Source organism: Lissotriton vulgaris, chromosome 9 (assembly GCF_964263255.1).
Source record: "Lissotriton vulgaris chromosome 9, aLisVul1.2, whole genome shotgun sequence".
Taxonomy (NCBI): domain Eukaryota; kingdom Metazoa; phylum Chordata; class Amphibia; order Caudata; family Salamandridae; genus Lissotriton; species Lissotriton vulgaris.
In genome coordinates this window covers 1,129,012,685-1,129,039,758 of record NC_141697.1, presented here as the reverse complement: position 1 = coordinate 1,129,039,758, position 27,074 = coordinate 1,129,012,685, and the positions used below count along the sequence as shown (strand labels likewise).

General features: G+C 42.2%; 1 protein-coding gene across 1 annotated transcript in view; it reads right to left on the bottom strand.

Moving 5' to 3' along the window:
* TKT (transketolase) overlaps positions 1–27,074 on the bottom strand; it is a 70,188-nt gene that overhangs the window by 17,209 nt on the left and 25,905 nt on the right. The window contains exons 3-10 of the mRNA XM_086939147.1: positions 26,592–26,705; positions 23,181–23,278; positions 16,840–17,031; positions 16,382–16,500; positions 15,133–15,326; positions 6,802–6,966; positions 4,494–4,650; positions 1,166–1,296 (exon numbers count right to left, since the gene is read on the bottom strand). Of these exons, the coding sequence (XP_086795273.1) occupies positions 1,166–1,296; positions 4,494–4,650; positions 6,802–6,966; positions 15,133–15,326; positions 16,382–16,500; positions 16,840–17,031; positions 23,181–23,278; positions 26,592–26,705 (1,170 nt within the window). The remainder of the gene's footprint in view (positions 1–1,165; positions 1,297–4,493; positions 4,651–6,801; positions 6,967–15,132; positions 15,327–16,381; positions 16,501–16,839; positions 17,032–23,180; positions 23,279–26,591; positions 26,706–27,074) is intronic.

The following is a 27,074-nucleotide window of genomic DNA, read 5'->3' as shown; positions in this document are numbered from 1 at the left end:
GTATCGAGAGCATTGATCTCCAAAGTCCAAGATCACCGTCCCGATTTTGACTCGGGCCTGCTGTGTAGCTGCAGGAATCCACGCATCATTCTGGATCATCACATCGCATTGAGGCACCAAGATTGTCACATCGTTAGGGGACGCAGTAAGAAACCAACGCATCACCTCCTCTCCGGTAAGGAATGGATGCATCACCTCAACTCCGCAGCAGTAAGGAACCGACGCATCACCTCCCCGGAGCAAGGAACCGACGCACCACCTTCCCTGAGTGTAGGAACAGACGCATCACCTTCCCTGTGGCCCTTTTCATTTGTTTGCATGACCCAGCCAAGGTACTTTGTGTGAAAAGTGTCGCAACTGCAATTTGCTTTGAACTGAACTATGTCTACCATTTGAAAGTCATATTTTTATTGCTGTGTTGTTGATTTTTGTCGTTTGGTCTGGATAAGGATTACATATTTTTTTTAAACTGGTTTGGTGTCCATTTGTAATGTTTTCACTGTATTACTGTTTGTGTTCACAAATGCTTTACACACTGACTCTGAGATAAGCCTGTCTGCTCATGCCAAGCTACTAAGGGGGAGAGCAGGGGTTATTTTAGAAGTGTATCCCCCTTACCCTGACTAGGAAGAAGGGTCCCTACTAGGACAAAGTTACCATCCTCTGCCAAGTACAGACCCCCATTTCTAACAATTTACAAGTTAACGTTCCCTCTAACCACTTTTTGTCTCAACTCTGGAAGAAGTTGTCATTGTCAGAAGTACATTTCCACCCTTTCTCAGGGTGGGAAAAGATTCCAACCCTGGAACTATTGCTTAATGCTACCTCTAGTGGCAGCATGTAGATCTGCGGAAAGGTGGCAAATTAAGGAAATTGCTCAAATTCACATCCTACTATAGTATGAGACTTGGCACAATCAGAAAGGCTAATATCAGAGCTTTTATATAATGAGATTGCTGCCATAATTTGTTGTTGAACTACGTGGCACGAAAGGGAAAAGTGTTTTTTGTAGGACAACTCCATTTATGAAGCAACCTGTCCCATGGACAACCAGCTATTTTATTAAATTCCAACACCCTGCGCAAGAGACTAATCTTTTTTGTTTAACCTGTGAATCGATTATACTTTGAATGGTAAGCATTATACACAGGATATGTAGAGGTACCTTGGTGTTTGCAGCTAGCTCCACAGCTTTCTCAGTTGAAACTGCATCACTTGGGTAAAAGACAGTAGCAGTAGGAACTGTCCTGAACATTGCCAGATCTTCCAAGCCCATCTGAGAAGGTCCATCCTCACCTAAACAAATGCAGAAAAAAGAGGAATAAAATAATTTGTGGTTTCTGACAAGTGAATTTTGTCACTGTTCTAATTAACAGCTTGCTGTATTACGCACAAATAAAGCAACGACCTAGACTATTTTACGAAAGAAAATAGATGGAAGACTACATGTTAAAAAAGAGAACTATACACAGTATTCAATGAAACGTGACATTGTGTAAGCAAACATTTTGATGGCAGCATACATATTATTCCACATAGGAAGGCCATGCCAACATCCTTCCAATCCCCCAGTGTGTTCCAGAAGCTGGGTGTAGTAATATCAGGCTATGGGAATAATATACAGTATGGAGCCTGGCTGAGCTCCTACACTACCCATCAGGAGACCTCTCACAGCCAAAATCTTTTTAGGTGCTGTGTGTAAATACAAACAAAAAACCTCACCCAGAAGATAATACCTTTCTATTTCTACACCATGTTGAAGTAGATGAGGAACGGTTTATTAGAAAGATATCACACAAAAAAATTTGGATACAAGACACAACCATTGTCAAAGACACTAGGCCTGTATTTTTGTTAGGAAAAGTGTTGGATAATAGTTGTGAAACTTTGTTGCCCTCAGATGTCCCAAGAAGACAATCTCATTATGAAGTAACATCTTGGGCTACTACAATAAGAAAGAAGTGTGTAGGGCTCCTTTGTTGACAGGCAGCATTAGCAGAGAGAATATATACCCTCGAGTGTTCTGAAATGGGGCCAAGGATAAAGTTTGCTTTGTAAATGGTGAACTTAAAAAGGCATACACCACATAATATTACGTAGACAATACCTTTATCAAAAGGCTAGAATTGTAATTGTTTCTTCAGAGAGCTGATGTGTGAGCATGTCTTCACAGTGTGACAGAAAAGCTGTAAATCCAACAGCATTTTATCATGATAGCTGAGCACAGCAAATTAAAGAAAGCGTGTTCATTGAAACGCACTGTGCCTTTAAGATACATTAAGGCAACCAAATACAGGCATTAAAAACAAAAGCCATAAACCAGCAATTCAAATATCTTTATGTGAACGAAGTGAATACATAGAAGAAGATTGCTTGTCAAAGACAGGCTACATGTCATGTTTCATATGAAAATGAACAAGTTAATCACCATCACAAATGCAACAATGCAGCCATCTTGAAAAAGCCATGACCTCGATAGACAGATTCTAAGAAATGGCAAAGCCGAAGATACACAAAAGCCGTCAACAGTTGAAGAGCGCTTATGCATTTAAAGAGTTGTCAAACACAAAGTCTACAAGCATCAAAAACGGTCAGTCGTGAGAAATAAAAAATGCTTCCTTACAAGACTGTTACATTAAAGTTTAGAAAAATTTAGAAAATTTAGAAAAAGCTCTGCCTCCGTTCCTAACTGTGCGCACTTTAGGTATGGAGCGGTTCCGTCATCAGCACGGGAAGGGTTAATGTAAAAAAGCAACCCCTGTTCAAATGATAGTATCAAACAGATGCAAAACGAGGCTTCTAAACACATGCCAAAGACTGGGTGAGTCTAAACTGCAGTAACAGAGGGTCCTAATTGGAGAACTGTACGGGGAGAAGCCCTGCAAGGGGGTCCTCTCGCATCCTGTAGTTGGCCTCGGGTCCCACATGCCAGATAGCCTGGAAAGACTCTGTCAATTGATCATGATCTGATCATGCCATTAATTTGATTGGTTGCTTGTCAGGGTGGCACAGGCAGGCTAAGGCAGGGAATCTTTGTTAAATGTATTGTTTCCGCCTAGCCCAGCAACAAGTGTCAAAATTAGGCTGTGGGCTGTGCCATGCTACTACCAAGGTGTGGGTGACATTACACTGTTAGCGAGAAAGTGTCACTCAAAGTTGTTGAACGTCACTCATATTTACACTGAAATTATAAAAATGTCACACATATACAATCTGAAACCTTGGCAGCCATGTGATGCATCCAATACAACACGTGTTAATTCAGTATTTGGCACAACAGTTGAGGGTTGTGCCAATCCAAAGGACTTCCACAACAATACCATATTAAATATCATATTTTCTTACCTTTTAATTTAAATGAGAAATGCAAGCATCACTTTACTTTGTTTACGTTCAGTCAAACTTGCAAAGCAAAATTATTTCACCGAGAGTGTCTGCATGCGTCGGGTTTGCATTACAATAGTAACGCAAACCCAACGCAAAGTGTTAGTAAATCTGGGTCTTAATGTCTTCTCCACAGATGCAATTTCTGCACCAACTTACTTTCTTGGAAAGTTAAATATATCGAATGAAACCAACATTACAGTACAATTTTAGGGACACAGCACACACACTGTAGCACTGAACAGTGGTGTGACAGTGCACCAAATTCAAAGACCAGCAAAGATAGGGTCCATAAAAGTCAACACATCTGAGGTGACTTTCACAAAAAGGCACATTTACTAAACTAATCTTTCCTAGCCGACAGGAAGGGGACACTATTCAAACCCTTAATGTGCTTCCCTGCGTAGCTGACAGAAGAGTGGCAATACACATCCTCCGCAATGGTGCTGGTGAGTTCCATGGCCTTCTGAACCTATTGACAACTCTCTGTCAGAAAAAGTGAATTTCCTACAAAATGGATCGGAGATTGGTTTTATGATCAGGACTTTGCAAGTCATAGAATGAATCGGTGACTTTTTAAATATACTCCACACGCAGCCTCAGCATAGTCACAGAATTTCAGAGTGTGCAGCAATATCTTATTAATTTATGCTTGTGGTATATTATTCATTACTAATAAGAGTACAGCAACAATGTCCTTAAAATATCGGATTTACATGGAGGCAACAAAAACACAAATGAGATTGCTTAACAAATCACAAAAATCATATAAATTACACAAAACAGCCCATCATAAATAAGGTTCTCAGTTTTTTGTTTTGACTAATTTTTACATACAAATACAAAGGGAAATACCTATTTATCAATCTGTATGTATCTTTATATAAGTGCAAAAGCATGTATCTTTGGAGGAATTCTCAAATTATTTCCTCAAGGATGCCAGGCTGTGCAGATTGAAATCTAGGGAAGTTAAAAAAGGATAAAGGTTCCTAAAGAATCTTGCACATAATAGAACAGCGAAAAGCACTAATACTCATCAGGTACCCAAATGAGAGTATACATTTTTTCTTTAAATAAATGTAGAAATATTCTAAGGTCTTGCTACTTACCAATTGAAACCCCGCAATGTGAGCCACATAGATTGATGTTACTCTCTGAAATAGCGGCCATGCGAATTTGATCAAAAGCTCTGGTAAAAAAGGTTGCAAAAGCACTGGCAAAAGCAACAGTTCGGTCACGAGTGGTAGCCCCAACAGCGACACTGACCTAAAAGAAGAAAAAATCATTGTCACTCGGACCACTCCAAGGTATTAGCCATACCATGAATGTTTTCTCTTGCATCATCAAAATATCAGTACACACAGCTGTATGGTTGTATCTTAACAACTGGATAATACTCTCCTTCATCAAAAAACTGTGCCTCAGTACTCATGAAAAGCCCTGTTCATAGACATACAGTACTCAGTAAACGGGATCACTATAACAGTACCAGGTTCTGCAAAATGACCTCTGAGAAACATAAGTGAAGTAGGGATGCTGGGCAAAATGGGCAGCCATATTGAAAAGCTACTGTACATTATACATTATTACATTATAGTACTCTCCACTGGACTTTCAAACATTCTGCTCTTTTGACTTCAGATTATTTGAATCTAAATAAAATTCACCACAATTTTGTTGCCAAGCATGCATTTCCCTCTTTTCCCATCCAAGACTTGTTTATTTTTTAGACGGCTTATGGAACCCTGACATGTCTTCCGGCCCTGCACTACAATACTACAACTTCAAAATCACACCTTATGCCCTGCCTGGTAGCCCCAAACTTTCACCTTTCACCTTGTTTCCATAAATGGCAGATGCTTGACCATCCGATCTGGAACACTTGGAATGCTGTCCCTTTGGACCTATGCTAGGCGTAGGGTCTCCTTACCCTTTATAGAAATGAATAGCATAGTATAAGGGCCTCTCCTCATTTAGGCCTTCCTTTGTCCATCCATACGAAGTACCTGGGGCCGCATTATACAAGTGTCCCGGTGGTCTTTAGTATTACATAAGGGGCTGCAGATGCTTGTGTGGCCATTTGTGTAATACCGATAGAGCAGGCGCACTTAATGCGCCAGTGGTATCTTCAGAGGGCATTCCCTTATTTGCATGGGGGCATGGCACCATGCAAATTTGGGAATCCCTTTGCCTCTGCGGCTGCGCCTTATTATAGACGTGTGCTGCAGTCTGGGCACACCCATCCCTCTTAGGGCGTATTACAGACGCAGGCGCAGAGGTAAAGAAGCTCTCAAAGGCGCACTGACAATGCTCCCCCTAAAAGGTGTGTCCCCTGATGGCAGCCCTCAGGAGAGAGGAAAGAGGGTCTCCAGGCATCCCCTTGCAGGCAGGTACAGTCACGCACTGAACCCACCAACAAGGTGATCTCTATTACCCCTTCAAAGTGCAAGTGGGTTGCTGCCTGAACTGTGAAAACACAAAGGGGCTTCAAAGCAGTTTTTCACATGAATACGCTGCCCCCAGGGCAGCACGAGATTGCGGCTGTCCTGGCCACAGAGCCTTCACCATAATGTGGCACAGTTTCATTGTTTGCGCTGGGCGCACCATTTAAAAGGTGCACACGGCGCAATTAATGAAAATTAGCCATTTGCATAATTCGGGCTCGGAGTATCAATTCATCCAAGAAATGTAGCATCCCACAAATATATTATGAGGCATGTTTATGTTGGTGAATAATAAAGTCATACTTCCGGTACACAACTGTACATTTTGCAAGTCAAGAATAAATAGTTCATAATAGCTAGTTGTTTTTTTTTTACAGAGTTTTATATAGCACGAACTTGACCCAAATCAGGTATCAGAGCGCTTTACATAGCACCAGATGCATTACACAAGGACACATTCATTTCTGTTAGGCACGGGCGATTAAGTGATTTGCCCAGAATCACAGATGTTCAGCATCATTGCCGAGACTCGAACACAGTTACCCAGATTGGAGGTGGACCGCCCTAGCCGATAGGCCAACTCCTCTCCCCAATAGTTAATAGTTTTGTAGACCACAAAAGATCCCTAACAATTGCATAATGAATTGCATAATAGCTACTTAATAGTTTTGTAGACTAGAAAAAGATGCCTAACAATTGCATAATGAAAAAATGCATAGGATTGAGAAACGCTTATTTAGCTGTGGATTTTGTAAGAAGGATCAGATGACCCGAGTTTCCTTTTAAATTCATTAATTCATGAATCAAGTCTTCAAGGTTCAGTAATTTTAGTATTTGTACATACTGTCTGCATATGATCATGTTGTTCTGTGCACCATTTCCCCCCGAAAAGTTATGCTGCTAAGAATGAATAAGCAAATAAATCCATACGTAAATAAGGTCAGTATCTGGACTAAGAAAAAATGAAAAGTACCATGTTTTGCTCGGCAATATAGCACTCAATGAAGCGGCCCGGATGCTCCTTTTTGAACATGTCTGAAAATGTGGAATTCTTTGTGTCTCCATCCAAAGCAATTACTCGATCACTAGCATGGCCCAACTTTGCCAGGGCTATTCCATAAGCTTTGCGGGTGGCTACCTGGAAAAGAGATTAAACAGAAGAATGATATTGACGCCCAGTTGCATTATAAATGTTGGAAAGGAAAGGGTTTTTTGAATAATGCAATAACGGTTATGTTGATTTATGTATACCCGACCAATTGCAAGAGTGCATAAAGAAAGTGGAAATTATGAATTATCACCTTAGCAATTATCAGAGACTCGCACCCAATGGCATGTCTCCTAGACTTTTTCTTACTGACCTACGAGAGTTAAATGAGTGGAATATCCCAAAATAAACTAGCATTGGCAAAGACAATAGCTCTTGCCTGGGCTTTGCCCATGTGTTTTAGCCATGTTGTACACCAGCATAGATGCTGTTCTGCATGGATAAATGTTAGTGATGTAGAAGAGAGTAGCATGGAGTGGAGGGCAGTAAAGTGGAGTATTGTAGAGTGGAGCAGAGTGTCATATAGCTGAGTGTCATAGAGTGTCATGGAGTGGCTTATAGTGGAGTGAAGTGGAGGGTTGTGGAGTGGCATAAAGTGAAGAGGAATGTCGAGTGGAGTGTTGTAGACTGAAATGTTGTGGAGTAGAGTGGAGTGGAGGGATGTGGAGTCGAGTGAAGTGTCTTGGAGTAGAGCATTGTGAAGTGTTAAAGAGTAGAGTGGAGTGTCATCAAATGGAGTGGTGTAGAGTGGAGTGGGGTAGACTGTAGTGAAGCAGAGCGGAGTGGAGCAGAGTGGAGTGGTGTAGAGTGGAGTGGTGTAGAGGAAAGTGGTGTAGAGGAAAGTGGTGTAGAGAGGCATAGAGTGGAGGCCATAGAGTGGAAAAGAGTGATGTAGACAAGAGTGTCAGAGTGAAGTGGCGTAGAGTGGAGTGGCATAGGGTGGAGTGGCAAGTCGTTGAGTGCATGGAATGTTGTAGAGTGGAGGGGTATAGTGTGTACTGGAGTGTCGTAGAGTAGCGTAGAGTAGCGTATAGTGTCATAGATTGGCATAGACTGGAGGGGCGCAGAGATGAGGAGCTTAGAGTTGAATAAAGTAGCATAGATTGGAGTTGTGTAGCACAGAGTAGAGTAAACTATCATAGAGTGGAGTAGAGTGGAGTTGAGAAGAGTGGAGTACAGTGGTGTAGGGTGGAGTGGCATAGAGTGCTGTAGAGTGGAGTGGCATAAAGTGGAGTACAACGACCTATGGTTGAGTGTATTAGAGTTGAGTGGTACAGTGTGGAGTGAAGTGTCACAGTGTGGTGTAGAGTGGAGTAAAGTTGTGTAGACTAGAGTGGCATAAAGTGGAGTGTTGTAGAGTGGAGTGGCATAGAATGAAGTACAGTTGTGGAGTAGAGTCGTAGAGTAAAGTCATAGAGTGGAGTGGCGTAGAGTTGACTAGAGTGGCCTTAAGTTAAGTGGCATAGACTGGTGTACAGCGTCATACAGTGTAGTGGAGTAGAGTGGAGTAGAGTGTCATAGAGTGAAGTGACGCAGAGTAGCATGGAGTGGAGTAAAGTGTTGTAGAGTGGAGTAAAGTTCATAGAGTGGAGTCGTGTAAAGTGAAGGGCCGTGGAGTGGTGATGTGTAGAGTGGAGTAAAGTGTTGTGGAGTGGCACTGAGTAGAGAAAGGTGGTGTGGAGTGTAGTAGAGTGGAGTGGAATAGTGTTGTAGAGCGCCATAAAGTGGAGTGGAGTAGAATCCCATGGAGTGAAGTGTTGTAGAGTGGCATAGAGTGTTGCAGAGTGGAGTAAAGTAGAGTGAGGTAAAGTAGCATGGAGTTTAGTAGAGTGGGATGGAGTAGAGTAGGGTGTCGTAGAGTGGTGTGGTGTAGAGGAGAGTGGCATAGAATTGGGTGGCATGGAATGGAGTAACAGAGTGGAGTGCCATAGATTGGAGGGAAGTAGTGTGGTATAGCATGTCGTAGAGTGTAGTGGCATAGAGTGTTGTGGAGTAGAGTGGGGTACAGTGGTGTATGCATGGTGTGATAGCCCTCTGTACTTACAGACAACACATTTGCAATAGAAATGATCCTTACATTAGCATAGGCAAATTTTACTGATAAAACTATACAGCGCACAAATTATAATGTGTGGAAATGGCACCACCATATTTGTTTACAGCACACATCAGAATTACAAAAATTGCTTTATTTGTGCCTTTCTGATTCTGGTATATTCTAAAATATTTGCAGAGTTCATTTAAAGACATTTAAATTTTGTTGTGTGCTAGGAAAAAAAGCTTTTATTTCACATCCCCAGATTGTCAGATAAATCCTCTCAATTTGAAGTCAGAAAAAAAAGTGAACAAGCTTCCTCGGAATACAGAGCCTGACATTTAACCTCTGCCTTTGGATGTACTGCAAATGTGACAAGAAAAAGAACCAAACTGAAAGGCCTGTTTACAGAAAGCAAGCACTTGTGGAAAAAAACAGTAAACAGGCTGTGCTTCTTAGGTTAGCTTTCAGAATGTCCTCAAGACGTTTTTAGCAAACCAGACAGCAGCGCTGTCTAGTAGGCCTCAAACTAAAAAGAATTTGCTAAGCTAGTATGTCTTACCTACGAACTCTATTGACAAAACAAATGCTTTTACCCCTAGATGGCACTGTGTATGCTCATGCATACGCAGCGGCCATCTTGGAATGCTTTTCCATTAAAGAAATAAACAAAATTCAGATAGGACTACAGTGAGTGTGCACACATACACAGAGGCCATCTTTGAATGGACCTTTACATTTTAATCCATTCCAAGATGGCAATGCGTGCCCACGTCCAACAGCAATTTTGATATGGTTTTCCTTTAGTTCTAATAAAAAACATTACACGTTTGGCACCACATAAGAATACAGAATCAATTCAAAACAATTTAAAAATGGTTACCCTCTGATTTTGTGTTGAGGAGGGATAATTTAGGAAAAGGTTTGGGGATGCTAACAGATTTTAAAAAGAGTAGAGGTTCAAAGAGGAGTAGAGGTGCAAGGAAAGACACATAGAAGGAAACAAAATAGCCCGTCACATGTGTTGTATTGTTTGTACTGACGCCTACTATATTGTGCACATACATGTCACTTGTTTGCTGCTTAAAGGCTTTAGAGGTTTATACCGGTTACTTATATTTCTACCCTTCGGTATTGCAGGATAAGGATTGATAGCGGGCTTTTAACTTTATATTCATATGCTTGTATTTTGCAGAGTGCTTTAATATGAGTGTACGGAGATTGCGGGGACTAGTCACAAACTGCATTTTGTAGAACATCTACTAGTACTACATTAGTACTACTAATGTAGTAGAAAATGATGTGTACTATTCTACTATTAGAGGTCTCTGCCTCTCCTATCTATTTTGAGCAGAGCTCTCCACGCCACTGCGAAGATCTGCGCACACGTACTTCTACATTTGAATGGCAAATGTGGCGTAGATCTCTGCTTAATTATCAGAGGTTACTGGTAGTAACTTTACTCTCATAAATTAGACTCCACCCCATGAATTCAGGCACTGGAGACATGCAAGTCTGCACTTTTTAGTAACTATACACTCAGAAATGGTGAACCTTCTAAAGTAGAAAAGATAAATAAAGTGTAAGAGTAAATTTACAAATGTCGCTAAACTTTTGTAACTTTACTATTGTGACTAGGCCCCTGTATGTGAAAAATGGGGAACTAGTTCTCCAGGGTTTTTAATCACTTTACAGCACGGGTGATAATTATATTTTTCTCACAAAGGTTTTGGCAATCAAGATAATTGCAATGTTCTTAGTTCTTTTGAGGAAGGAGGCAAATTTAGAATCCAAGAGAACCTGTTACCTTTTTATCAAGGCTGAAATCTGAGAACATCTACGCTTCTCAAAAATATAACCTTTCCTTGCAGGCTGCTCCAAGCTGTTGCCCTCAGCATACAGGTCTGCCATCAATCCTGTGACTGCTCACAATGACAATTCATTCAATGTATTATGTTGTCGCTGTTCATAATATATGTGTTCGGCTTATTTATGATTGATACAGATACTTTAGTATCTGTTATAACAGTTTTACATATGACATGCATTGGATTGCCTGAAAATAAATCCGTATAAAAAATAATGCTTTAAATTCCTTGAGTGTGCTCTGTTGGGGAAAAGAAAAAAGGGAACCCGCTTAAAACCCTGTATTTCTACAGGCATTATTGTATTACTCTCTGTGGGCAAGTTCAGCAGTCTTCTGGGACACCACCGGTGCATTCACCTACTCGTGTTGGTAAATTTGTAGGCCTGTGCTTTCCTGAGGGCCAAGGGATATTTATTGGGTGTGATCAAGAGTGACTTTGGACAAGCAACACTTTTATCACTGCAATGCAAGGTTAAGGCAACAGCAATGTAAGGATACAATGTGTCCAATAAAACACATTGAGACCAAAATTCTCACTATGTGGGACAGATACAAAAACCCCCAAAAAAACAAGAGTCTCATACAAAGTCTACTTTAAGGCCCGGGTTTCCTGTCTTTGGTGCAAGGGTGCACTGTATAAACAACTGCAGTGTTGCATTGCATGAAGGGCTGAAAATCGTGTAGCACTAGATTTAGTAAGTGTCACCAGCCGATAATTTCTTCTGTGACACACAGCATCACGCTGTGGCACAAAGTCAACTCTGCACTGTTGATGTTAAGCTTTGAACGGGATATATACACTACAGTGAGAATTGCTACTTGCAGTCACTAGCATATGGGTCTGGCATATAAGATATGTGTTAAAGCATGCATGTTACATGAGGGTATATTTAATGATGTAGGGCTTGACACTTGAGTTCACCTGCTTTTCTTTGATTTTAGGACTTGGAGCAAATCCAGATCACACAATTTTATTAAATCTGGTTTTCATTAAAACCTTTGTTTTTTGCGCTGATTAGTCCCAGACACACGGCTCTTTGATGTGGTAGCAGGAGAATGGTGCAAAGGGGCAGTGCCAAGGTTAACTTTCAGTGCAAAATTGTTGTTGCCTATGAAATTTCATCTGTCACTTTTGTTTGCAGTGTCTTGCATCGCATGAGTGCCCTTTTTAATATGGGTCTAATTCTGTTACATTGGATATAATAGGTCTGTTTGCCAACAAACAGCGAAAGCTGTCTGTATGCGAGCCCTGAAAAGAAAGCACAGGCCCCATGTATTGGCGTGAGAAGTGTCAAGGAAATAAATGCTGAAAGATACCGGACCATTTAATAGAAAACACTATTTTGGACAACGGAGAATTAAAAAAAACGATCTGAAATTAGTGAATTCTCATATACTGAAACTCAAGTACTGATTAATGAGATCGATTAGGGCCTGATAAATAGATTTTCAGACATCGCTCACACCAGTGCTTTAAACGGGCCGGTACTCACTGGTACTGAGTACCAGTACTTTTAAAATTTACCGATCCGAGTACTGGCACTTCTCCACTATCAAGGAGAGTACCTGTACACAGGGTCAGATTATTAAGGTGGGTACTGGACTGGTGCCAGAGGGTCAGCTGCGTGTTGTTTGTTTGGAAGCATGTTGGACGTTGCTGTATGTATTATTCGGCTGTGGCAAGCAGCCCGATGGGGCTTGAATGGCCTATAGGAGGCCTGCTGCAGGGGCAAGAGGGCCTCTGCTCCCGTCCTACCCAGATGAAGCCTCTCCGTGTGCTCATCACCTGGCTGCCAAGCATCGATGCTCGGTCCGTGGAGGAACGCAGGCAAAAAGGACCATTTTCACCAGCATCAGATTGGTAACGTGGGCACTCGGGCAATGCTCAAGGGGTTGGTGTCCGAGTTCCAGCTGTGGGCTGCTTTTTTGAGCCGCCTGGGGGGGGGGGGGAGGGGTTGATTTAGGTGGTGTCTCTGTTATTTCTAATACAGCCAACGGCCCAGTGGATGTCCGAGTGGCTTTTCTGGAGGCAGATGGGCGCTTATTACCTCCCGTTTAGCAACAGGCAGAAAGGTATCATTCACTTTCTCTAGCTAGCCGGCCCATTAATGTGTGTATACTGAGTGGGGCATGGGGCATGAGCACTTGTTTTCAGGTGTTTTTCACCAGTGTAAACTAATGCGTGCATTTTTTTAACCCCCCCTCTTTTTTTATTATAAAATTACACCGAAGCAGTGTTTGAGGAAAGGTATTGTGCAAATATGGACCAATTTCTATGGTCTTTCTCATGAGTCACTTGTCTCTGTGATTCCACCCCGCCCGCGGGGACATTGAGTCCATGATGGGCGGGGATGAGGTGGTGAAGATGGCTTAAGCAGCATCCCTGGTGCCCAGGTGAGGTGGGGGAGGTCAACTGACCTTCCCGTTGGAGACCAGTATTGTTCTTCCCCTGACCTCCACCCTGATGGACTCTGCATGCACTCTGGACCCTGCTGTGCTCACTGTCTGCCACTGCAAGCTCTCCTACCGCGGGGTCTTCTGCCGAGGGGAGAGGGGGGGAATGGGGGCGAGTGAATGTGAAGAGTGAGGGGGAAGGAGCAGAGAGTTTAAAGTAGGAAAAGATAGAGAGGCAGAAGGGGTAAGCGCAGACAGCGATATGGAAGACATCCAGCCAGTTATGGAAAGAGGTAGAGAGGCACGAAGAGAGCAGATTAGAAATAGAAAGAGTGATAAGAAAAGAGTGATAGGGGTAACGAGAGTGGGACAGAATTAGCTACAAACGGGAGAGAGGTGAGTGTGGGAGGGATCTCAAGCTTAGAGATGTGAAAACAGAGTGTGTGTGTTTGAGAGGAACAGAATCAGGAGGTATTTGAAAAGAAATGAGTGGAATGCTTGTTTGTGTATGTGCACTCTTGAATATTCAAGGGTTGTGCAAAAAGCAACCAAGTAGGAACATTAGAAATATGATATTAAGAAGCTGCAAATATTTCAAAACAAGAAAACATGAACATTGGGTGTTTGACCTTAATTTTGTATAATGAGTTAACACATTTTGTTTGGATTGATACATTTCTGACATGTTTTGTTCTGTTGCGCAACTGTTGTAAGTGCCAGAGTCTCTCTCGTCCGAGAGCACATTGATTATTAGCCTGAAAGTGCCAAAAGCACTGCTGATGCTTGGCTCATTCAGGGTTTTAGTTGTTATTCTGCACAATGGAAAGTTTGAGACAACTATCCAGGACAATGCAAGGACAACATGAATACTCAATAGAAGTGTTTTTGTATCATGTCTAACTCCACCTCTAACCCCGCCCACTAGTCGTGCCCCTAACTCAATTTAATGAGTACCTGCACTTATTTTTTCCAATTTAAAGCACTGGCTCACACTGTTAAATGAATCACATTTAAGCTCTTTTAGTCTTAGACATCTAAGGGACTGATGCTCGCAGAGATAAGTGGGGTCCTATATCACATAATTTTGTCAAGTGGGGAAACGGAGGGTCAAGCACAGGTCTCCAAGTTCTGTACTTTTCTACTTAGCGTTTACCTATTAACTTCTCATCTTGATTGTGTTTCATAATATGAGCTTAACTCTTGATTTTGAAATTACCCAATGTGATTTTTAATGTCCAGACCCTATAATACTATTAACCTATTAAACATTGTTCCTGTAACAAGGAAATACAGGTTCTATAAAATGTTTCAAAAATATTTCACGAACTATTCACCCCTTCCCTCTAATCATTTGTCCATAATGTTTTTGCACGTTTTTATGGTCTAAAGAACTGAAATAAAGATGTAAACAAACAAACACTTCCCTCTACCTCCCCTCCCCTCAGTGCTTTATTTGTGATGGTCCCTACAATAAATTTCGGGGACCGGGACTTATTTTCATCAGCAGATCGAGACCGAGAATAAACAAGGCAGAAAATGGAGAAAGAATGTGGAAAGGAAAGATAGGAAAAAATTGACAAAGGGAAAGAACAGAGAGGAAATTAACTGCAAGTGTGATACCAAAAGACAGTCACTCTAGGGTGCTAGATGAGGTGGACTCAAGACTAGGCAGCCTTGGTATTCAGAAATCCCAGTACCCAGCAGGAAACCTTTAGCCTTCCGCATTTATTTTCTGTGACTTTAGCATGTCGTGGCAGTACTTATTTCAGATCACTAGTAAAATAACACCATACATTGCCAAAATAAATCTGAATATATTTAAGACGTTCTACTTCGCCAATGACGAAATAATGAAAACATATGCATCGTGATACAGAGAAAGACGGATGAAATGGAGCTAGAAGCAAGCTGCAATAAAATGGAGAAAAGTGACAAGCTGATTATGCATTTCTTGACAAACCTTGTCTCCCAGTTTGAAGTTTGGTGGTGATGGCATCTTAATGCCTTTGATATTAACTATAGGGGCGTCCTCTTTAGGGAGCACTGGAGACAGTCTTTTCTTGTTCTGTATCTTGCTCTCAAGTTCCTTGATGGTTTCCTCTGCCATCTCTTTGGGGAGGGGCTTTCCATGCCAGTTCTCTTTGTCCTCCACACCTATTACAAACATAAAGAATATGTCAAAATATGAGAATGAAAGAAAAAAATTGAAACGGAGAATAACAATTACCAGTTAGGAGACTATGGTATGCCTTCAGAGTGTATCTACCAAGGGCAAGTATTGCCACATACCTACCCCTACAAAATAGTTATTAACAAGGAAGGATCGAATTAGAAGGGATCTGTATCCTGAGGAATGCCATTGACCCAGGTGGATGTTTTGTACAGGACTGAAACAAGTTGGTACATGCAGACAGGGTAATGGAGATGTTGTTTCTCTATTATACCCTATCAAAGTGTTTTTTTTTTTATCCTGCCAAGGGGGGCCCATAATAAAGTGGGTACCCACTTAGACAGTTTTAATGATATTTTTTTCTGAAATAGGGATCCCTCAAGTGGATTTTTTTTAAAAGAATCTCTAAAAATGTGCTCCACCCTGAGCGTTGATTTGCGCCAGAGTTCTGTGATGAAGTATGCCACTATTCAGTGGGTGTAGGATATTTTAACAACCCTTTGGGTTTCCCAGTAAGGATTTTCCCCCTTTTGCTGCCCGAGTTGTAGGGGATCTTTTTTTTCCTTCTTGTCGAGTGAGTTCAAGTGTCTTTTTTGGAGAGTGACGGAAGGCTCAAAATCTAGTCCCTTCTAGCTGTGTGTAGTACAACATATTTGTATCTTTCTCATTACTGCTGTGGTAAAAACCCTGCCATTTATGGATTTTCTGCTTTCAGAAGATTTCTATCTATTTTCCAAATCCTAAGTAAATGGCCTTCAGATCTGGGCATGTGTATTCAGTTCAGATCTCATTCATGGTTTCTGCACTACAGAATTCTGGCCTCCTGATTTTTTTCTGCAACACAATAGTGCTGCACTCTAATGAGATCATGATGCAAGTGCAAGCACTATTGCTATTAAGGAGTTTGCATTTAATTTTAATCCCAATAACTCACTGGAACACTTACCGTTCCGATATGTTTCATGAGACTGCCCACATTTGCAGTGGACATTGCTTATGCTCATTTTCTGGGTGAATTACTTACATCATCCAATATTACCTTTTATTCCTTTGCCTTTAAAAGTCTTTGCAATGATAGCAGTGGGTTGGTTTTTCGCCTGGCAGAAGGCCTTGCAAAGTTCCTCCACACTGTGTCCATCAACCACAACAGCATTCCACCTGGAAAGCAAACATAGAACAAACCATTTTTATGCACTTTATGGGAACAGCACATTAATTCTGTACTCACATTTCCATCCAAAATTTAAGCAGCTGAGGAAACAGTCCCACAACCATCAGCCCCTAAAAAAGATTAAACTGAGGCTGCTCCTCTGGTCTAAAAGAGGATTTTACAAACAGTGTACAACAGATTAGGATCTGTGGTATGCTACAAACTAAGGATCAGCTATCCATGTTTACAACAAAGCTTTGTATTTTCCAAACCAATTCCAATTCATATTTTCAAAAGATCACAATATGCCTACAAAAAAAAGGTGCTGTATTATTCTAATGACATACCCAAAAGCTTCACAGCGTTTCTGATAGATCTCCACTTTGTGTTGCAGTGGGGCGGGGTCGCTTTGCCCAAGGCGGTTTATGTCAAAGATGGCGACCAAATTGTCCAATTTGTAGAACCCTGCAAAGGCCATTGCCTCCCAAACGGAACCTTCTGAGGTCTCACCGTCTCCCAGCAGACAGAAGACTCGATAGCTGTCAGAGAAGGAAATATTGTAGGTGAGGTATATAGTTAGCAACTTCAATAAGGGTAGACTGTGCTGTTGGAATGGGGCTGCCATTTCACTGTTCAGTTTTGGTGCCTCCAAAGTGCCCGCCCAACTCTGTCATCTCATCAGTTCTTCGCTCTCAGAATTTCAACTTCTCAATCCAAAAGGAAATTATTTAAAGAGCTTCTGTTCCTTTCTTTTCAAAATATTCTTGAACTGGCATAAAAAATGATTTGCAAAAAAGTTCTATGGAGAATGCATCTTTGGAAGCTGGCACTGGTGAACTACTCTGAAGGACAGGTGCAAGTTGATGGGGAAGGATTTTTATAAAAAGTGAGAAATAGCGAAGCATCTTAATCAAATGGGAATCCTTCATTGTTTCAGTATGAAGGATCGCCATCTTTAAGCAGGTAATACGGACATCTACATGGCTGACATGTATATGTGGCTTGATCTGACTACTAGATGATTACCATACCTGTGAGCAAATATGATTCACTATCAATCATCTTAATGCAACCTCACAATGACATCTAATCTATACCTTTAAAGCATCCAGTCTCCTCACTTATCAGCACATATCTTCATGTTTACCCCTCACTCCCACAGTCACACATTAGCACATAACACAAATTGTGTCGATTCATAATGCACTCCCTCACTCACCCAAAAGATTCCATCACCCAGTCCTTTCAGTCATTAGCGTACACCATCATGTGATTTGCTGTGACATTGCTTACTTCCATCGACAGCTCGCTCCTGCACGCCAAGCGTCCCTTAGCTTATGCTCACTTATATATATTCCCCATTCTTCGTCTCCCTTCATTCTGCTACTACAACCACACAACTACTTCTCTCTCATGCACAAGCATCATTCAGCTCTGAATCACTCTTGCCGAGTAATCAACACTTCACTCGTACACTCACATCACTGAGCTCTGCTTCACTATGGCACTGTGACCATCCCTTCTCACTCGCAATCACCATGGTGCCAACTCCTTCGTGTATACCCAAGATCACTAAGTCGGCCTTCATGCATGCACACTTATCATCATACAACTTTCCTTCACAAGTGTGCCGCGACACTCAGCTGGAGCTCATTTCACACTCCCTAGTATCAAGCTGCTCCTCACACACATGCATACTCACTAGCACTCAACTGAACCCCATGCTACACACTCACCATCACTCAACTACCCTCCACAGATACACTCACCATGACTCTGTATGCTCCAACTGCAGACTCACCATCACTCTCCCTCGCTCATGCACATTCATCACCTCTGAAAATAAAGAACATCCCCTATGTGCACCCCAGGGAGCCTCAATAATGTTAATAGGATTTAACATGTACATGTGACCTTTGGCAACATCGGCTGCACTTTTACTCACGCACACTCACAATATCCCACTGTCCTTCATTCACGCTAACTTGTAATCACTCGCTTGCCGAGACCTCATATACAGCCACATCACTCAGCTGCCTTTCCTTGAGCTATAAACACCAAAAATGTGGCTTCCCCCAACTGATGCACATGGCCCATGACTCAGTAACTGACTACACTGCACACTCCGCTACCCTTTGCTTATGGACAGTTCCCATCACAAAGATGAATCTTTCATAAACGTGTGTCAATGTCCCTTTACCCCTCATACACTCCCCATCAAGCAACTACCCCTAATTCTGGGCACTCACTGTCTCTCAACAGTTTCAACCCCCTTCTCACAGGTGACCCACACTCATGCACTCAAGTTCAATTACCTGCCAGGAACGTATTTAGGACTCTGCTATCCCTCATATTGAACACTCATCATCAGCTACCCCTCATCCATGTCCAAGAGCCGTCACTCAGTGGAATCTCACTATGAAGACCGACCCTCTCGTCCATGTCCCTTCACCATTGCTACCCTCTCAACTCGCTCATATGCAGTTTTAATCATGTAGCTCCACATCAGGCATGTATCTTTACCATGGCTCAGGTTCAAACCAGTCTGTGCGCTTGCTAACCATCAGTCAACTGTCATTTACTTAGCACATGAGCCAACATTCATCATCCATTTACTCATGCACACTCACTCTCAATTACCCGCTCATCAGTCAAACTCAGCACAACTCAGTTCTATGCCGCTTGTGTATGCACCGCCAGTCAACTGCCCTAGGCAGCGAACACTCAAACTTTCTGAACATCACTCAGATCCCAATCTTTCACACATGCTCACCCTCATGCAGGGGCGGCCTTAGGCATGTGCAAGCTGTGCACCTGCACAGGGCCACCAAACCCTAGGGGCCAGCACACTATGTATATCCGTAATATAATAATCCTCTGAGGATGGATACATATTTGTATGGTGGCCACTGGCAGCGATTTGGCGGCCTCCGGCTCTGTTCCACTTCCAAACACCCTGACCCCCCCCTCTTCACTGGCCTCCCACTCCGCCCTGCCGGGACCCCCTCTTATTTTTAAAGCAGAAAAATACAGAAATGTGGGCTTCTTTTAAGTGGCTCTCTCCATCCTATCTTTAATGAATTCAAGGACAACCGCTGAGCAGATAGACAACATGGGGAGTTAAAAAAAAAAAGGATTCCATTTCATTAAATATAACCATATGTCAACATATAATTGTAGAATAGTGCTAATATTTACCTGTGGGTGTACTGGTATGTTATATTTAGCTGCTTAATTTGCTATAACAGGACAGGCATCAAAGTATGAGTGCTCGTTTACCAGTTAAACAAATATGGAAATAAATGATGTCACAACTGAATTTATTCACAAAACACAAAATAAATACTGATAAATACTGATAAGATGGCTAAAAAGAAATATGGATAAATACAGTCAGAAGTGTCAAAAAAATAAATACCATAACACCGGAAGCCTTAATTATTAGTCGAAATTTAAAAAATCGAAACTGCATTTGCAAGAAAAAAATTGGTAAATAAAGACAGCCTCAACACAAATCAGTTCAGTTCTGAAATTTGCCACAATTTTGCACTTTCAGAGTGACATGCAAACTACTTGGCTACTTATCATGGCGACTCATCAATTTCTTCAGAAGGGCTAGAAAGGTATTTTTACTGTGGCAGGGTCTTCCTTATTTCCACATCATGACCAAAGTCCTTTCAAGACACTCATTCGTGATATTTGCACATTTGTGCACACTCACGCCTACGGTCTGCAAACGGTCGGTGAGATTACATACTGAGCATGTGTACGGCGTTTCTGTCAATATAATGTCATTCTTGCAAAATCCCCGTACAGTTCTATTGCACAGTGCTTGGTTTTATTGACTACCTCACGTAACAAAAAATTGATCTGATAAAAGTTAAAAAATATTGAGAACATAAAAATACATAGGAACATTATAGGGACAAGTGAACTTCTCGCCCTGTATTATTCCAGTGGTATATCTGCGGGTTCATTCCAGGCTGAGACAAGTTAATACGCCTGGATACCTTGACTTTGCTCCAAAATGCTAGTCTGAGCTCGACAGTTTGCCGCAGCCAGTAAAGCAAACATTAGCTAAACTCCAGGGTTGTGTGCCAGACAGCAGTGTTTGCTTTAAAAGAACAGTGGATACCTTTTACTGTACAAAAAATGCCAAGTCATTCACTCTATTCAGTGTTAGATGAAAAGATCTTCCCCATAGGGAACACCCACACTATATCACATGCATTACACTGCATCAACTACTACATCAAGCTAATCACTACATCACATGGTAACTCTATGGAAATAGATGTGGATTTATGAATAGTAAATATATTAACGCCCGGTTGATGTAGTGGTAGTACCTGTAGCAGATTCAATATCTTGAGTTAAATATTATTAACCACACTATAGCATCATATGACCTTTCCACAGAGACACAAATCCATCAGATCCCCAAGTCAACAATCAAACCAAAATAGAAAACAAATTGGTAATTTAATTACAAGAAGTGCTACATTGTAAAATAGAATCCCGATTCAGAGGGTGCCTGTGACAAACGTACTTGGTGCGTATGTGATATGCATGTGTGATAAAAGTGATAATTTGCTTATCATTTATCAAAGAAAAGTATTGCCTGTCAAGGAAATGTTCATGATAATCAGGGCTTGGGGAATAGTCAAAGGCGTTTCGATGCCATTAGACATATGGGATCATCATCGGGACTCCAAGGAATACATAACACAAGATTGTACCAGGTGTTGAATAAAGGCACTTTGCGAAACTATGGTTATTGCGGTGGCTGTCCTACCTGGAGAACACAGTAATTGGCCATAAACTCCAAGAAAGAAGTCCAATTGTAGTTCAGTTTGTATGAATCCGGATCAAGCATGTGCTCGAGCCATGGTTACCCAAATCAGAGGCAAACATTAGGGAGAAGGAATTTGCTGTGGAGATCAGTCACCATCAACCGATCCACTAAAGGAGAATGCCCACGGTGAAATACCACCATGCATACATACTGAGGCTACAATTGCCATACACTTGAAAACACATTGAGCCGACAAAATGGCTGACCTCCTCAGGCTAAACGCCTAGTTTTCCAAAAGTTATTAAATCAAACTAAGGGAAAAACTTTTTTAATAGGCCTCCTGCTGGGTCGAGTTCCATATGTGCAGGTCTCTTCCTTAAGTGGCATTCACTTAGAAACCTTACTTTCGGTCATGAAAATATATTCACCTAGTCTAGTTGTCTGTGACTTTAGCTATCACATTGGTTTTACAAAGTTTTCTGTTGCTGCCTTTAAAATGGTGTAATCCCATTCCAATACACATTACATGGATTAAATCAATGAAAGAGATTCAGAGCTCCAGTGTAAACAAGAGTTTGCCACCAAAACTCCAATTCACTTGGAGGACAGACCTGTTGATTTGGCTCTTAATGTTTCCCTTTATTTGATCCAGTAGGTGAAACAACTTCCTCTTAATTTGAAGATTTTTCAACAGTGATTTTGGCACAAGACTCATACAGAATAGCCATGGCACTTCTGAAGCAATGTTGTTTTTACATAGGTCTAAATTACAGCAGAAAAACATGCACTTGGGAGAAGGGAATGCTCGTCCAAGTGAGGTAAGAAGTCAAAACAAAAGCTGCAGCTACTCATTGCGGTGGCACACTGCTGATTCTGGGAGAAGACCAAGCCACAGAAGACTCCCACGCGCTGTGATGCTGAGCATCACATCAGGTCTCTTTGCTCTTGCAGCCAGGAAGGCCAGAGTCACTTCTGAAAGACAGAGAGTCCTCAGTTCTATGCAAAGACTTGGCTTATGAAAGTCCATGAGCCAAAGGTGCACTGAGATAGAGATGAGTGAAATGGGTGTCCTGGTCAACTTATATATACAGTCCTGTAAAATGATAAAGTTATGTTGCACCACTGTAGACAACTGCTGCTGTGTCCACATGCTCTGTTTATGCGCTGCCTACGACATGCATTTATATCTGCTTTAACATAAGCATTTCAATAAATGGCAATGATACAAATATATATATATACACACATATATACATATATATATATACACACACACAAACATACATTTATGTAAAAACGAGGGTGCTGCTGTTTCACTGTATTAGCATAGAGAGTTCCAGGCACATTTTTCATTTAGGAATCCTTTAAAGTTTGTCACGGCGAAAATATATTTTTCTTCTATGCACAGAACATCAGAAAGAGTGACTATGTCTGCTGCAAACCGATGAGGTGAAATACCGTAGAGAACAATGTTCTGAGCTTCCTCCTGAACGTTCTCTTTGATGTTCCTCAAACTGCAATGAGTTGTGTTGAAAAACACCAGGATATGCATGACTGAAACACTATTTGGCAACAAACCACAAGGAAGGTAATGATTAAGACACAACATACGGTCCATGAGAAGTCTGGAGACACAGGAAAAAGTACTCTAGTGTGAATTTAGGTTTCAACGCTTAGAGCTAAAATTTGCTGGAGTTCTCTAAAATGTTTGTTGCTTCACAATATTTGTGGTGCAATTTATAACTTTCTTTTGAGCATATTTCCTGGAAGGCATGGCTTCAGGTTTATGCTAGGGTTGATCACAGTGAACAACTCAGTAGACTCATTCAACCCAAGACCCCGAATCATGAAACAAACGACAAGTACACAAAGTATTTATATAATATTAATTACCTGGCTTTGTCGAAAAATTTGCCTGTGTAGGCCATCCCACAGGCAGCGCCAAGGCCTTGTCCCAGAGATCCAGTTGCCACATCAGTAAATTCTTGTCTCTAAAACAAAAATAAAATGTGGTTGAACTTCAGGAACCACAACCACATTAAGGTTCAGGTGGACCTGAGGCCCAAGTTAACAGTCCTCTGCTTATTTAAGGCTTACTGGGGCTTAGGTCCAATGAACACACAAAACCAAGAACCCTATCTTATGCCCAGGAAGATCCTGCACTCACTGGCAGCACGCTTCATCAGCCAAGGAGCTTTCAATGGGACTTAACAAGAAGGTAGCATGCTAGGAGTACTGGGTCCAAGAACTTAATACGCCTTAGTGAAGACAACTCATCTGGCATTGGCTCCTGATCTTTTGGTGTTGTTTGGGAAGGCGCATAGGGTACGAAAACAAACAGTGTCTAAACCGCGAAATAAATATCTTATTTCAAGTAAAAGCACACATTGCACGAGTAGTCACTGACAGTGAAAGGGACTACTATTTTGTAGATGTGCCTCCGTGCAAGAGAAGAATGCCATCACTCGCAGTCAGGTAAGCAGGGCCGGACTGGGAACCAAAACCAGCCCTGGCAAAGTGCTATGCTGCAAAAATGGCCCAGTAACAAAAACAGCCCCCATGGGCCCAAACCGGCCTCCACCCGTGCGGCGCACCGGGGGATTGCCCGGTGCCCGCTCCGGCCAGTCCGGCCCTGCAGGTAAGCCATTGGTTGAAGTGGGGTGACCCAGCACTCCCAAGCTGTATGACTGTATGCTGTGTTAGATGGAGGCAAAATGTGAATGACACTGCAGCAGACCAATGGATGAAGAGGACTGACTGAAATTACCTGCAAGTAAGTATGTACAGTATATACAATTTTATTAAAAACGGAAGGTCTTGGTTAACGCCAGAACTAAACCTCACTAACACTAAGAACAAGCCTAAATGCTTTTGTTACAGAAAGGACTGAAGACAGAACAATTCTCTTATCAGGTAGAACAGACCTTTCAAGAACTGGGAGCAGCAACTGAAGAAAAAAAACATACATCGCTTTCTAGGGGAGAGGATTTCGTAGAGACTCATGCAAAGCTGGCAAGAAGTCTGTTGCTCTCCTGCTGACATCTGCTGCAGCCTGCAGTTTTTGTGTTTGGATCCCAGCAAGGCCATTTCAGCTCATTTTCCCCTCAGAAACTGAGGGGGATATCTACAAGCCCCAATTGCCACAGGAAAGTCACTAACAGTGTTCTTGTGGGAATAGGTGCTTGCCTTATTTTGCAAGTCGGCGTTAAGCCACTTAATGTGGGTTAACAGCGCCTTGCAAATTCAGGTCCCCTTTCACGCTGTACTTTGCCTGAAAGGGGTGGGACTGTTTTGACACTGCCCCCTATTTATAAGGGTCAATACGAAGCAACGCCAAAATAAAGTCCAGGGAAAACCTGGTCTTAACATGGCGAAATGAGGAGAATACTTTATTTCTCATTTCTGCTGTTTCTAGTGTGCTGCATTGTGCAGCACACATAGAAACAGCAAAACGCCATGAATGATTGTTTATGTGCAGGAAGGTGTGCCTTCGTGCACATAAACAATCATTGCAAAAATTAAGATTTACAACTTAGTTTCAAATTGCCTTCTGTGATAGTTTATGTGCAAGAAGGGACGCCTTCCTGCACGTAAACAGTTGTTCCCTCAACGCAGGCATCCTTGCCCTATTGCACAAGGGCGTCTGCATTGGCGCTAGGCAGCTTACTTTAGCGCCAGGGAAAGCGCTGGGGTGTGACGTATCTTTGTAAATACTGTACATCCCTGTGTTTTTGGAATGGAGGAGAGGGGCGTTAGCATTTTGTACTTAACGCCACGCTCCGCCATTCCCTTGTATATATATATATGCTTCTGGGTACCATTAAACTGGTTATCACTAATACATGCTCTTTGCACTACATAAAAACGTCAAGCAATGCAGTGTGGAAAAGAATTTGATATTTTTAATGCAACACCTGTTTTCTATTCTTTCACTCCTTGTCACCTAGAAAAACACTTTGTCATTCTATGCCACTGTTTTACAAACTGACACCCTGAGCTGGTACTCTTTCCTAAAGCTCAGGCGCTGACATTTAACCAGCAATCACCTAGCTGCGGAGCAAAAGAAAGCTTTACATTATTGAGTGCAAAGGAGACAATTCTGCGCTAACAACTTCGAGAAAATACTGAAAATATGTCCTTTGAGTGCTGACACATTGAGATAATGTAGGAACCTACAAGCAAATGTAAAGGGTTTTTTCATCCTCTCTCTCTCTGCCTCAACAAGTCGGTTCACGTTAATTAAATCCTTTGAGGTGGTTGTAAATGCACTGCCACTGGCGTTCCACTTCGCGCCAAGGGCGGGGCCACTGAGGGCATGCCAGGGCGCTGCTTTAGGAACAAAGCTGTTAATCTAATATCACCACACCCTAGATTCATACAAAGCAAATATGTATTCGTTAAGATATGGAGATGTTGGTGCAACCTAGCCGTTCTCTTAAACAGCGAGGACAGGTACCAGGCAAGGCCAGTGCTAGAGACGCAGCGGCGTGACGCAAAATGATGGGTCCCCCCCCCCCCGCAGAATGTGATGAAGGGTGTGGTACTACATCTGAGAAACATGCTATGACTTTGGGCTGAATGGAGCCCTCTTGAAGTATCTTAGACCCCCTGGAACGTGGACTATCCCCCCTCCCCATGCACCGCAGTGGCCAGTGGACGCCCCTGCTAGAGAAACTTAACCCTAAATGAGAAACGGAAGGTATGGCAGTCCGGAAATGAGATACATCTTCTCAGTGCAACCTAGACATATAGATGTGATGCTTGGAAAACAGTGACTCAATCGAAATCACTGGCAATTACTGTGAGCACATTCAATTCCATCACATTTAGCTTGACTGTGCAATTACAGAATGGAACCAACCATACGCAAAACAACCTTGGCCGCACCCCAAGATCACCAAGATGGACAGTCCAGACAAACGGTTTGTAAACGGACACACAAACAACCCCTGATATGTTTCAGCTTCTAACAGTACTGAGAAGCTGAAAATCCGTGGAATGGAATGCGTCACACGTCATTTGTGAATGGTTCCCATAAACGCAGGCCTTTCCAGTCATCATTCTCTTGCTTACCATGTTACTGTTTAGGTCACCATAATTAAATAATGAACCGGAATAGAAATCTTATTGGAAATGGGAGCTTCAAATTGAACCCTTGGAACTGACATACATGCAATCGGACGTCCATGCAACGTCATTTCATTTGAATGAGCCTCTAGCAGCTTCTAACACACCATGAATGAGGTCTATTCCCATCAGTATGGGAGACCTCAGTGCAAGCACAGGCGGGCCCACAATACTCACGGGCACAGGGTGGCCTTCCAAGATGGAATCCAGTTTCCGCAGGTTCAGCAGCTCCGCTTCTGGCAGGAACCCGGCCTCTGCCCAGGCGGCGTACAAGACGGGGGCCGCGTGACCCTGAGAAGAGAAGACACGGTGAGAAAAACAACCTGCGCTCACACAGCTGAACATCATCAAGGTTCTCACAGTCACACGGTGGGCTGCCAGCTTGTGTCTGAAGAGCAGCGGGGTGTGTTGTGTCTAACTCCGGGCAAGAAGGAAGAATGCTGCCCTCTGAAGAGGAGGCCAGAGGCTCTCACAACACAGCATTCTAGAACGAATAAAAACCCACACAAGGAATACGGCTGTTTGTCTTGTCTTTTAAGTATGTATGCATGTATGTATGTATGTATGTATGTATGTGTGTATGTATGTATGTGTATCTATTTGTGTACCTATGTGTATATGTATGTGGGTGTATATATGTGTGTATGTAAATGTGTGTGT